The sequence below is a fragment of the Notolabrus celidotus genome, chromosome 1 (genome assembly GCF_009762535.1).
Source record: "Notolabrus celidotus isolate fNotCel1 chromosome 1, fNotCel1.pri, whole genome shotgun sequence".
NCBI lineage: Eukaryota > Metazoa > Chordata > Actinopteri > Labriformes > Labridae > Notolabrus > Notolabrus celidotus.
This window is the reverse complement of record NC_048272.1, coordinates 22,682,389-22,696,846: the sequence shown is the minus strand read 5'-3', so window position 1 is coordinate 22,696,846 and position 14,458 is coordinate 22,682,389. Positions and strand designations below refer to the sequence as shown.

Here is a 14,458-nt window from a genome sequence, read left to right as displayed (position 1 = left end):
CTTTTACCATTTATTCTACTCTTTTTCTTTCTTCTCCCTCTCTTTCTCTTTTCTTAGACCTTTCTGGAGTCCCTGAGCTCCCTTGTCTCGTAGCTTCTTCTGGATCTCTGCTGCTGTGGACCTGCAGACTCCAGCTGCTACAACTACTACTATCCGTCTCACCACTATCAGCTCTCTCTCTCTCTCTTCATCTCCCTCTATCCCTCTCTCCAACACGGTCCTCAGCAGATGTGTGTCTAACATGAGTCTGGTCCTGCTGGAGGTTTCTGCCTGTTATAGGAAGTTTGTCCTTGCCACTATAACTTGCTAAATGCTGCAAAGTGCTCTGCTCATGGTGCATTAAGATGAGATCAGACTGAGTCCTGTCTGTAAGATGGGACTGGATCTTATCCTGTCTTGATGTTGTGTCTTTTGTAATAATAGACATAGAGTACGGTTTATACCTGCTGTGTTTGGAAAGAGTCTGAGGATAACATTTGTTGTGATTAGGGGCTCTATAAATAAAGATTGATTGAATATCAATCACAGGGACTAAAATTTAGTATTAAGAAATAACCAATCCAATCACTGATAATCTCATTTACGATATATGTCACGAAGAGGCCTCAGAATATGAATGAGACTATTTAAAAACTCTAATTCTAAATGATGCCTCGATTAAGCCCCGGAGTCGATCTTCTTGATGTGAAATGTGTGATAAAGTCCAACGTCCAGGTGATAAGATGAGGTGCAACAAACACAGCAACATTTACATTTAGCTCTCAGCTCTACACGGCAGCACCTGCGTGTGTAACCTCACTCTCCTTAAACAATGTAATCCCAAACACAACGCTGCTCTGATAATCACAGGGTTCCCCGTTAACCACATTCCTCTCACTCTTCCCTTCTTTCTCAGGCACTGTGCAAGCTTTCCTCAGAGACGCCATGGCACTGAAACACAGTAATCTGAGGCTTCATCTGATTGGCCGGATGTTGTGGATGCCTCATAAAGTTTGGTTGCGTCTTTCAAGATGGTTCCCACGCAAAAAAGCTGCAGGGATCTCCTCACGTCTTTTTTTAAATGTATAAATATGGTAGATAGGTAGGGGTGTAACGATTCATCTACTACATCAATGTATCGATTTATATTCCTACAATCCGACTACATCGATCTGTGCTCAGCAAGTTGGCCTTCCGGATGACATATATCGATCTAACATCGTTTTAAAAGGTAATAAATCGATTGTATCGATACTAGGAAATAACACATTGGATTTAAGCACGGCAGGCTTTATATGGAGGTATTTTTTTTGCACAGTCAAACTGGTTGAATTTTAGGGCTAAAAAGTTACTGAATCGATTTCAAGTCACTGAATCGTTTCGGATCGTATCGTTCTAAATTAACCAATATTGTCCTTTAATCGTATCGGCAACCACGAATCATGATACGAATCGAATCGTTGTTAAAAAGAATCGTACACCCCATAGATAAGTGAACTACAACAACTGCTCTTCAGGTTTGAGCTGCAGGCGGCTTGAACAAACAAACCAAACAGTTGTTAAACAAACCTCCAGAAACTCTCCCAACTTTCAACACTTCAGCTTTATCTCTATGACCATATTTAGATCAAAGCGCTCCTAGCTAACACAAAGTAACAAATCAACTGTTTTCAGCGTTTAAAAGTGTTCAGAAACCAGCAGCATGTCACTGCCTCTGGTCATGAGCATGAATCCAGCTCAACGTGCTGCACAGCTGAGACGTTACCTGTCTCTGTCTCAAAGTTCACAGCTGGGCCTCTTTGTCTCAGCCTGACTCAGCTGCAGAAAATGGATCCCTCCCTTGAAGCTTCCTTTCTTTCCCAATTCCAAACCGAGCAGCTGATTTCTCTCTACTTTTTCCACCGCGTGAGTGAAGTCATCCCATAACACAAACTTTCTTTCTTTCTCTCTTTCAACTCTCCGCTACTCCTCTCCTCTGAAGAAAACAGCTGATTTTTTCCTCTTACTTGAGCAAAGTTTTTTGTAGCTCCACCCCTCCTGGCAGGCACTTTGTGGAGAAAACAAGCTCCCCTCTCTGCTGCTGCTGCTCAGTTCCTTCACTCACTGCACGGTCAAAGGTGTGCTGGATAAGTAACCTGTTGTTTCATAAAAGGGGGGCGGAGTTATCATCAATCTATAAACGGGCCTTCACCTGAGAGAGAGCGAGGGTTATGTAAATGAAACATCCTCTTTACAGGATGGCTGTTTTGAGGAAATGTGGCAGGTGATAACAGGCTGATAAGAGGAGCCATTGTCATGCATGAAGCAGTGACAGGAATAAACATAGTGGTCAAACCTGAAACCTCTGCGGTGCTGAATCTGCAGGTCTGACTGTTTCCTGGTGGAGTCAAGAGGATGAACTAAAACCCTGAGACATTCACGAAGCAGAGGAAGGAGAACTTGTTTAACTTGTGGCTTCGAGGGTTTGTTCTCCAGATTATCCTTTCTGTGTGTCACCACATTAGTAATAAAGTGAAAGAATGACTCCACGCTGAATCACACGGAGCTGCTGCACATCGTCAGGCCACGCCCGACCGGGTGATGTCACAGCAGGTGTTATGTATTAGACAGGAAATGGGAAAGAACCAAAACAAGACGAGGGGAATAAGAGCTGACCGAACTTTCTTCAACTTATTAATATGAAAAAGTGATAAAACAGCATTTTTTAAATAAGATCTAATAACCATCGGCCTTCTGAAACTACATATATTTCTTTTTTTCTAAATGCACATGATGTAATTTCTATGTTTCAACTTAGGGTTGCTGGATTCGAGGAGCAAAAATAACATTGAATCGATTATTCGATGGTTCAGACGCTGAACAGGCGTTACAAAATATCATCCCGAACATATTTAATGAAGTGCCATTCCCAAACTCTACAACAAATGTAAAAGTAAAGTTTAATCCAAGCTCTGTGAAATCGATCATTTTGCCACAACCCAGACCTGTGGTCGAGCCGGACGACCGAACCTTACATCAGTTAACGGTCCATTCTATAACAACAAAGACCCGACGTCTGCAGACATCCTTCTTCCCTGGGGAGCATACTGAGATAATATAGCACATGAGATTAGAGGTGCATTAGCGGACTGGGATTGAAGGAGGACTAACAGGTTTGCGTGACCACCGATAATGCATCCAACATGACAAAGGCTTTGGAGGTGAATGGCTGGACGAGGCTTCAGTGCTTTGGACACAGGCTTTACCTGGCGTATGTATGTTTAACTATGTATGTTTAACTATGTTTATTTAATAACTTTGTTTAGAAGAGGGAGCGAGAGAGAGACAGGGGTGTGTGTGTGTGTGTGTGTGAGAGTGTGAGTGTGTGAGAGAGAGAGAGGAGAGAGAGAGAGAGAGAGAGAGAGAGAGAGAGAGAGAGAGAGGGAGGTGTGTGTGTGTGTGTGGTGTGTGTGAGAGAGAGAGAGAGAATTCTGAAAAATGCTTAGTTTTCACTGAGCCCATAGTCATATCATATCGTATCGATATCGAGATATCTGGCATGAATATCGAGATATGACATTTTTTCCCATATCGTTCAGCCCTACCACAGATTCTGCGATCCAGTGATGTAGTATATATTATTGTATATATTTATTTTGAGCACTTGTTTGCAGACTTAAAGATAGTTCATTAAAGATTTAAAAAGACAGTATGTGTAGTAATGTGATAGTACGCTTGTTGTTTTTAAATAAAAGCAGCTGCAGGGAGCATGCTCAGGTTTTTGGTTCTGCAGCATCTTAAAAGATTAAAGGTTTGAGATTATTTTCATTTTTTCTACAGCAGAGCTCAAAGGTGAATTAACAACTGTTCTTTATTTCCAGACGTGAAACTTAAAACTGAATCAAGTTTTCAGAGGACACAGATTCTCAGGTGCTCTGCTCACACAGAAGAGAGAGACTGTATTAAGCTGTACTTGGCAGACTTCCACGTGTCTAATGCTAAAACTGGGGGGCAGAAACATTCTCAGCTATTAATAAATCTGTCTGAATTAGCTTCACATTGCTCACTTTTCAGGCGAGCTGTAAAGAGACAAAGCAGCAGAGGCGTGTGAAAGTCTTCAGGTACGGCTGTCCTCTGATTTAAAAAAGCTGGATTCATGAGGGGGAGTGAGACCCTTTAGTCAGATTTAAAGGTTGCTGTTCACCTCAGTGACATGTTGGAGGTTTTGGAGCTGAAATAAAATCACCAGTCCTCGGTTAATCTGCTCTCTACACATTCTCCAACACTAAATCTTTGCAAAACAGGTCTGCCAGTTTTTAATTAAAGACGTATTTGCACGCAACTTACCCCCGACCTCATCACATAGTAAAATGTGTCACCTAAAGCTGGGAACCGATCCACAGACGGACTCATTTGAACACCTTTCACACATGAACAACATCCAGGACATTTTCACACTTTGCACGAGTGTGAACACAACCGGTGGAGTCTCTTTATCAGCCTCCAAGTAGAAAGTCAATTTGAAGAAGACGTGTGAACGCAGCAGGAATATTCTCCCCTTCTTCTACCCTTTACTCCTCACCTCTGTATCTGTGATCTGTTTTCCACCCTGTTTAAATTGTGGAAATGTCTTTATATGTGTTATAATACGAGAATACAGTCACTATTATAGAGGACTCCTCCTCCCTCCTCCTCCTCCTCCTCCTCCTCCTCCTCCTCCTCCTACTCCTCCTCCTCCTCCTCCTCTTGCAGGCTTACCAGCTGCCCCCAATCATCTGTACTAATCAGAGTATTTGGATTTAAAACATATCAATCACATAATCTCCCGCTGTGAAGTAAAAAAGTGAATAAGTAGGGATGAGCGATAAATGGATAACAATAATTATCAGGATATGGTTTTTCTCAACATATAACAAATGTTTAATAAAACATTGATTTATTATAAACTTCTTATTACACCCCCAACCACTGGAAAGAGAGGGGGCGCTAATGAGCTTTAAACGCTAGTTGCCACCCAAAATTAAGTAGAAGAAGAAGTCAGCCAATCATGTCGCAGGATGAGAGGTAGGCGGAATTAAAGGCATTTGGAGTGGAATGTAAACACAGCTGAAACGAGCGTCAGCGACACTGAAGAAACGCAAAACCTACCAGCTCAAAGAAGAGTCGTTAGTCTATTACTTGTCAGCTCTGCGTTAACTATTAACTTCATACATGTTCATTTAATATACTTTCAGGACGTGGGTAAAGAAGAGTATTGAGACAACTTCTGCAGTTCATTTCCAACATGTTTAATGTCCAATGTAACTCTAGTATATCTAGGGCTGGGCAATAATTCGATAACGATAATTATCGTGATATCATTTTTCTCAATATAATATAACAAATGTTCGATACAATTAAAAATATTTTAACCTGTAATTACACCCATAACCACTGAAAGGGGAGGGGGCGCTACTGTGCCTTATATGCAAGTTGTCATCCAACATTGACATTAAATATACTTCAGGATGTGGTAACATAAGAGCACAGAGACAACTTCTGCTGTCCTGTCCAACACACTTTAGTCCACCGAGACCGTAGTACAACTGAACACTGAATAACCGTGATGCATTCACTGCACTGTGGGAAATAGTGTCACTCCACCTATAACCCTTAATAATCTTTAAGGAGTGCACGACTCAAAACAGTACTCTATAATCTCTGCTGTAAATCTAAATCAAATCATGCAAATTATCTGAAAAATTAAGAATCTACAAACTAAAACTTCACAAAAATAAACCTCATCCTACATTAAAGACCTACTTCCTGTTAGCAGCGTTAAAAATGATGGATTCAAGAAGCTTATCAGAGAACCGAATCCAGACACAAGCTAAGAAATTGTCTTCAACTAGCAACAAGGACCAAAGACAGCAGGGCAGCAGATGCAGTGCCCCATTCTCTCTCTCTCTCTCTCTCTCTCTCTCTCTCTCTCTCTCACTCTCTCACTCTCTCACTCTCTCTCACCTCTCTCACTCTCGTCTCTCTCTCTCTCACTCTCTCTCTCTCTCTCTCACTCTCTCACTCTCTCTCACTCTCTCTCACTCTCTCTCACTCTCTCTCTCTCTCTCTCTCTCTCTCACACACTCTTACACACACAGGACTCCCAGTACAGTAGGAAGTTCCATGCTGGGTCAGCTGCTGGTCTTGTTCAGCCCACTGAATCGTCTCCACAGATTTTCTGTTACTAATATTTGTGAAGTGGAAAACGTTTCTCAGCGTGAGTTCACACAAACAGAACAATCTCCTCCTGACCGACCACAACGGCACAGATCAAACATTTATACACACACAGCTGAATAACATGGCCGACATCCTCATCAGCAACTAGACTGACACTAATTACATCAGTACGCAAGACCATTTATCTGGAGTGTTGTGTGTGTGTGTGTGTGTGTGTGTGTGTTGTGTGTGTGGTGTGTGTGTGTGTGTGTGTGTGTGTGGTGTGTGTGTGTGTGTGTGTGTGTGTGTGTGTGTGTGTGTGTGTGTGTGAGCAGCAAGACAGGCAGTAACAGCATTAGTTACAGAAAACAGTGACCTATTAATACCAGCACAAACAGCATTACTCCATCTGATGATAATGTTGCACCATGTGGACATTATGATGAGAGATTTAAGGACTACTCGCTTCGTCGGCGTGCCTCCATCCCATCAGGTAGGAAGAGTTTGATTGTTGACACGATGCAGCCATGAGTGACTGAAAAACAAATAGACAATAATAATATAAAACACCTGATTCCATCATTTCATGCCTTCATTTGAATCTACAGAGAAGTCTACATGATCACATCGCCTTTAAAAAACAAGGCCCTTTTTAAGGCCTCTATCATCACTGAGTATGCTGCATGGCTATAAAGTTGAAGTGTTAGCAGGTTTACATGAGTTTAATATGAATAATTCTGGTCTATTTTGTTGTCAGTTACCTTCTCACACAGTTATCATCTTAAGTCCTGTTGGGTCGACATGGATCACGGATATATGGCTGTTTGTAGCTGTCAACAATTACATCTATCATCAATGAATTTTCTGATCTAAAGGTGCGTTTCGACTCAAGAGTTCAGGGGTTTTTAGCCCCCAGAAACTACTTTCCCCTGAACTAAAATGATCCTGTGCGCACATTGTTGTCTGTGTTTCGACGTGGGCTGAAGTCCTGGGTAGATTGTGCAAATCAGGCCATGACGTATGGAGAAAAAAAAAAAGTATATGCACTACACCACCAGACCAGTAGAGGGCAGTAAACAAAGACGAATGCCATTCATCACAAGATGACACCATAGAAGCAGATGGACAGGCAGGTATCATTATGAGCAAGACAACAGTTAGCCTGTTAGCATGAAGAGACTCAGCTGGCGCTGTTTTAGATGGTGCTATATTTCATCACAGATGGATTCACTGAATCATCACATGAGAGGACATAAGCACAAGTAGCAATGACATTTAGACACGGCTTTAAAATCCTTCTTAACTCAAAAGGTCATGGCAGAGATCGGTCGGTGTTTTGGTTTAAACAGCGACCCTGTTAACTGGAGACTTTCAGCCGGATGCATCCCTCATAAACGTCTTTAGACAATCATTTAATATCTGATGAGGATATTTTGAAATCTTAATAAAAACTAAACTAGTTTGCATTCCCAGAAACTCCCTCTGTGTTTCAACAGCTGTGTAAACTCCACAAACACTGACACGTTCAGCTGAATGTCTCCAGTTTACATGGTCACTTTTAAAACCATAACACTGGGAGAGACGCATTCACTGTGGGCTGAGATAAGACTACTGGTATAAGCTGCTAAATCAAGTGAATCACAGCTTCTACTTTTGAAAAGTACACACACATACAAAAAGATAGAACAAATAAAAACTAATGAAAGAAAGAGAAATCAAGTGAATCACAGATGTGTGTGATGTTATTGTGGACAGCGGGCGGAATAAAAACACTGCTGATAATCTACCAATCAGACATGTTCAGCATTGCAGGCCCTGCCCCCCCGAAAGTCCTGGGTCCTTTGAAAAGTACTACCCCCTAGCAGGGGCTTTTTAGGGGGAGATTATCTACCCCTGAACTAAATTTAGACCCTGGGGTAAAGTTCCTCCGGTCGAAAAACGCCTTCTGCCTCTGTTCTGAAAGGTGCTATATAAATAAAAAAAGAGTTGAGTTGAACTGCACTTCCTGCAACATGTAAATCAATGCATGAAAATATGTTAGTGGTCGTGACTGAATCAGGTCTGATGTCTGCTGAATGCACGTCAGGTCTACAGCATTCAGAGGGATCTCAGTGGAGCTGAAAATCTGACCTCAATGTCGCTCCATGCAGAATGGTGTCTGTGACCTAAGAAGCCCTGAGGTGGCCTTCAGGGTCAGTCGAGTGTAAGTGTTTCAGAGTGTTTGTGCATTACCAACTCCAGAGCGGGGAGGGAGAAGAGAGAAACCCTCTTTGTTCATCGTACACAGCAAAACACTCAAATCTATCGTTAGGAGCTGCATGTGTCACCGTGTCTAAATATCTCTCTATGTGTGTGTACCTTTACGTGTGTTCTCAGTGACGTCGACCCCAAACTGAATGATGTCGCCAGAGAGAACCTCGCAGGGCGGACTCTCCTCCGAGCCGCGACTCAACCTCTGGCTGTTGATGAACGTCCCGTTGCTGCTCTTCGTGTCCTGCAGGTAGAACTGAAACACAGAAAACACACCCGGTGAGAGACAGGTAGAGATAGATACATCCTCTAAAAGACAGAACATGGGCAGTGATTCAGTTCTATAATGAAGGACACAGAACCCGGCTACTGTGCGTCCAACACATTGCTGGAGATATACGATGCTGATGTTGCGTCCAAAATAAGAAGGATATAAGAGGCATGATCTGTGGAGATGATCTAGGTCACTTCCACGGACCAGAATGACCATAGACTGTATGAAATATGGATGTAGTATCCGTGACGTCACCCATTTCTAGGTATCTGTAAAGCCCTTTTATCACATTAACTCCTGACATTTTTGGGGCGGACATTTAGAGCCTTAAAATTATAGGACTTTCCTTTTTAACACAGCAAGAGACCATCCGTTTTTGACGTTCAATTCCTTATTAACAGCAAGACAATGGCAAAAACCAAATACTAACAATTAAGGTCATTCATCGAAACTCTACTCAATGGAAGTGCCTTCATGCCCTTGCTCACATGCTTGTTCGTTTTTTTCCTGGAGGGCTGGAAGACAAAAAATGTGCAGAGAACAGATCTACCTGTTAAATACTAAATATGAACTTAGTATCCGTGACGTCAACCATCTGTTTCTGAAGAGCTGTTTTGAGGCCAGTCGGTGGCGGCAGCCACATTGCTGCTGTCGAGCCAGTGTGAGGTAAAGAGGCAGGGTCTGAGCCTCCTAGCCAACAGCTAAAGTGTTCCCGCAGTCAGCTGTGCCTCTCATTGGAAGACTCGTAATCTCAATATCTTCGAAATTGCCGCGTCAGAAATAAATTCACCCCCCTCACAGTGAGAGCCAATTGAGAAATGAGCTATCCAGACTACAAATGTTGAACTCAACCAAACTTCTGTTGAGCTAGTGTGAGGTAAAGAGGCAGGCCTTTAGCCTCCTCGATAACAGCTACAGTGTTCCCGCCAGTCAATCAAGTCAGCCACGCCCTTATTTGGGCAAAACTTGTAAGTTTAATATGTTCAAAAATAATTAGTTATGAAAAAATACACCCTGATAGAGAAATAAGCTGTTCAGACCTGAACTGTTTTTGAACCAGGCTGTAAACATGTTTATTCCTGCTGTAAAGATCGTCTTTTTCCCATTTATGTGTATGTGACTTACGGTACTTCCGGAGCCAGCCTCAAGCAGATCCTTGATGAACTGCAGTTTTATAACACTTCTGCATTGGACTCATATTTTTAGACCGGAGGTTGCTGCTTGGTTACACATGTAACCCAACTAGGGACAAGGATTTCAAGCTTGAAACACTATTCGCTAATCATCACTGGCATCAAGTCTGAGATTATCTGAATTGAGCTCTCTCACAGAAAGTTTGAAACGTTAAGTGGAGACCACAGCGATTCACACAGCAAGTAAAACACTCCATGGGACAACGGTTCGTTTGTGTGGCCAGTCGCGATTACTAGCACCAGGACAAGATGCTGCTAGTAGCGGTCTCTCTCAACCTTAATGTCGGTGTTTCTGTTACATTTACAGCCGTGCTCAGTCTCTGCGACTAGCTCCGCTTATGAATCTCACAACACTACACACAAATTACCAGAGACTTTTATAAACATGCAGTTAGCGTTCTTCTTCTCCTGTACTTAATGTGGTTAGCAACAGCTTTAAGATGCTCTATCGCCACCGTCTGGCAGGAATACTGTATTACAACAAGGCGCAGAGGAAACGATGAAAATTTTACTTTTAAAAAGAAGACAATGTTTGCTTTAACTCTTCAATTTTTAATGACCCTGAACAAAGATTCGATCAGTAAAAGATCATGTCCCATCCCTAACACCAACTGGCAGTATGGGAAATTTATAAAGTGCAAAAAAGTATGAAAAGGGCTTCAGAGATAAAGTTGTGTGGCATTTGTGCCATTTAATGATCATGATGAGTGTTGTAGCTGAAGTGTGCGGGCTGAAGGCTGGTTTATACTTCTGCGTTGCCCCTACCTAGCAGAGCAGTGGTAAACGCGGACATGAGCACCCACATACTGTGTGCATCGATGTGTCCGTGCCACGCAGCAATACTCCTCCAAAACGCTTGAGGGCAGTGTGGTCTCTCTGATAGCCGGTCGCCTGCTTCCAGCCTCTACGATCTCTGTTTACTATTCCACAGCGATTCAGAGCGTTAATCTACAGCTGATACATGTTGCTGTTTATCATACAGACATGATTACATGAAGAATAGAGAGGAGGAGATTAAAATACACAAAGTACTGTAAATGCAGGAAATACAATGCCGCCGAGTAATCACAGGGCTTGCAATTCGACATTATAGTTACATTTCTGAGGAGGTGCACGTGCGTAGGACTCTGCATAGGTACGGGAGCTACGAGGACCTATGGCGTAGGCTACGCCGTTGATTCGATGCAGAGGTGTAAATCAGGCTTTATGTCAACTAGCAGTGTGAGGTGAGTGTATACTGAGTGTTTTAGCATTGAAAAATAAGAGTTTTTAGCTTTAAACTTTATGTTACGTCAAAAGTTCTACTAGACTTTGAGGATAATTTTGAATATACAACTCTATTGACTATTACTGATTAAAAAAACTCCTAAATCATATCTCTAGCAACTGTGACCAACAAAGAAAATGCTTTCTAGACTCTCTGGGTTAATGTGTTGCAGTACTCACTTGACAACCACAACAAACCAGCAGGAATCCTCTCTGATTTTACAACTGCATCCGTATTTAAACCAGTACAAAGCCGTCATTCAGATCGGATCCTTAATGCTCTCCGCTCACCGACACACTCACTACAATCCTGACACCAGCTGTCAAAGTTACTACAGTTATTCCTGAGGTAAATCAAATAAATATTTGAAATACAGAGACAAAAACAGCCTGAAGACAAAGGACACACAGCACGGGCGGTCCGATAATAACAAGAACCACAAACGGCGAGGATCACATCATCAGAAAACACGCAACACTGAAATCAATGATATCATCATACCATAAACACACATACATGTCAGACACACTTGGACACACACACCCTGACACACCGACACCTAGTTAGCGGTTGATGTGGATGCTGAAGCTTCTCTCTCTCTCCCTCTCCCTCCCTCTCTCTCTCTCTCTCTCTCTCTGTCGTCTCTGTAGTTTTATTCATCAGCGCTAAGCTCGCCGTCATGACTAAAAGCATTGTCGATCTACCGAGAGAGAGAGAGAGACTCGAACTGAGACAAGGAGGGAGGAGAGAGAGAAGCGCCAGAGAGACTGAGAGGAGAGAAGAGAGAGAGAGGAGCGGAGAGAGAGAGAGGAGAGTGAGAGAGGAGAGAGAGTGAGGGGGAGAGAGGGAGAGAGAGATGGGAGAGAGAGATGGGAGAGAGAGATGGGAGAGAGAGATGGGAGAGAGAGAGAGAGAGAGACCAGGCAGGAGAGAGAGAGAGAGAGAGAGAGAGAGAGAGAGAGAGAGAGGTTGACCCCTCTGTTCCTCCGACCTGCAGTGTGCTGAAAGGCTACAATCTACAGATCATGATGGTTGTATGCAAGACAAGGAGACGAGGAGGGAGGGGATGAGGAGACTAGGAGGGAGGGGAGCTTTTCCCCCAGCAACAACACAACACACACACTGCGTCACACACCTCACATATGGTTCTCACACTCATACCTGGTGCTGCTCACACACAGAAAGCATGACATCATCGCCCTGTGAGCAGCAGACGGACGGTTCAGTCAGCACGGTGAAAAGTCGCTCTCTCTATGTGTTGTTATTTTTAAGTTAAAATGCAGCTTTGCTTTCACTTCCTCTCTCATCCTCACTTGACATTTAAAAAACAAACACGTTCTCACCCTCTGCACCTTTAACGGATCAGAGCGAGGGACAGCTGATAACCTAACGCTGCAGATCACGCATGCTGCAACAAAGACATAAACGAAAGTGATGGAGGAGGGAAGATGTTAAACTGTGATGTCCGCAGAAGAAAGCTTACAGGCACAGCGGGGGAGCGTCCAGAGGTGCACATAGAGGAAGTCGTCAAAGAGTGTGATCACAAAGTTGAGTCGAAATTAGGGATGACCGCAATTAATCGATTATCGATTAAGTGATTGTTAAGAAATTACTCGAAACACACATTTTTTGGTTATCAATTTTCCGTCACGTGGAACAAATATCATGTGGTCTCATATACACTCATATATCAGGGAGGGTGTTTGAAGTTTAACAGCATGTTTGGATGTGAATCAGCTGTTAAAGGTGTTGCGCACGCGGAGGCGCTCAGCCTGGCGGCTGCGGCTGTGAGTCAGGTCTACACGTGCGCTTTTTTAAAAGAGGATCAATACAAAACTGCTGCCAACAACAACACGGACACAAAGGTTGACAGCTTTAAACAGGATATTCCCACCTTTGGATACGCAGGCAACAGACGGGTGGGAAATTTGGTACGCTACGTTTGCAGACCAGCAACATCAGAGCGTCTGGGCTTTCTCCAGCGGGAGCTGATTATGACCGCTTGCGCTCCCGGCTGAAACCTGACCGAATAACAGTGTTTATTTTTCTCAATAAGAACGAGTATGCACAGAAAACTGGACACTGTGAGTCTGAAGTACTTTTCTGTTAGTATATGAGCCTTCACACAGATTATGTCCGCAGAGGAATATTTTAATAAGCCTGATCGTGATATTCTGCGTGTCAAACGTGTGGCCTGTATCAATCCGTCAGTTATATGCATTTTGTTGCTGTAGAAAATAAATTAGGGGGGGGGAAAACAACCTATTTGGCGTGTTTTTTGACGTAAGAATACTACTGTTTCTTTTTTATCAATTAATCGATAATGATCGTTAACATTTTCCAAAATCGATCACGGAAACTACTTAAATACATCCCTAGTCGAAATGTTTGATGCTTCAATAGTTTTCATCCGATGCGTTTAAAACTATAAAATATCTATTTTGAAAACACTTCTCTTGTTATTTACCGCAGTTATGATCCTAAAGAACGTATAAACCTGTTAATCATCCTCTCTACATGAAGGAGCAGGAAGGTGCCAGGAGTTGTTAATTTGCATCTGAAGACACACCTCTTCCTGCCTACTGTGTGTCTCTCTGCGCCGCCCTCCATCACAGCGACTTCACCGCCAACATTGGACTGTTTCCACCAGATCCATGTCTGGTCCATCTCAGGTGTAAATACAGTCAGCAAGTGTAGGCCTGTCCTCAGGTCCACAGAAGGAACACCTCTTTCCAGGTAAAGACATAAGTGGTCTTATGTGATTTGGAACCTGATTCATTGTCAAAAATCGTAACCGGGACTTCCACCAGATCCATTTTCGGTCCGTCTAGATCCGCTGCAGTCCGGCTCCATGCTCTCTTGTCCATCAACACCACTGGCTGCGTTGTCAGAACGCAGCACGGAGCAGACAGATGGAGTTCATGTGACAGGTTTCCCCGCTGTAATCACTGAATCAAGGATTCTCCTCCTCCTCTCCTCATCAATGTTGTCTTTCTGGTCCTCTGAAACCTCTGACCTGTTGACTCCAGGCCTGGCTCCGCTCATCATGACGGTTTGTTGTTGTAGTTAAGTGAAATACGATCTGTTGATAACACTAGAGTGTTTTATTCTGAAATTAACTGGATGTTTTTAATTTTGTTTTGGTGCCAGACTTCCTGTCCCGCTCCATCTGCTCTGTTGAGATTGATGCGTCGTGCTCCGGCATCCGGCAAAAATAGAAGTCCTGCGTCTCTGATCCGGAAGAACCTATCAGATTCCTGTGCAGTGATGGAACGGAAATGGAGACGGATCTTTTGGAACTTGGACGTCCACTATACG

The 14,458-nt window shown here is 43.1% G+C and overlaps 1 protein-coding gene across 1 annotated transcript in view; it reads right to left on the bottom strand.

The window, feature by feature from the left end:
* The window catches only part of slmapa (sarcolemma associated protein a), an 86,499-nt gene that overhangs the window by 43,858 nt on the left and 28,183 nt on the right, over positions 1 to 14,458 (bottom strand). Inside the window, 2 exon segments of the mRNA XM_034695588.1 lie at positions 6,619 to 6,691; positions 8,515 to 8,662. Of these exon segments, the coding sequence (XP_034551479.1) occupies positions 6,619 to 6,691; positions 8,515 to 8,662 (221 nt within the window).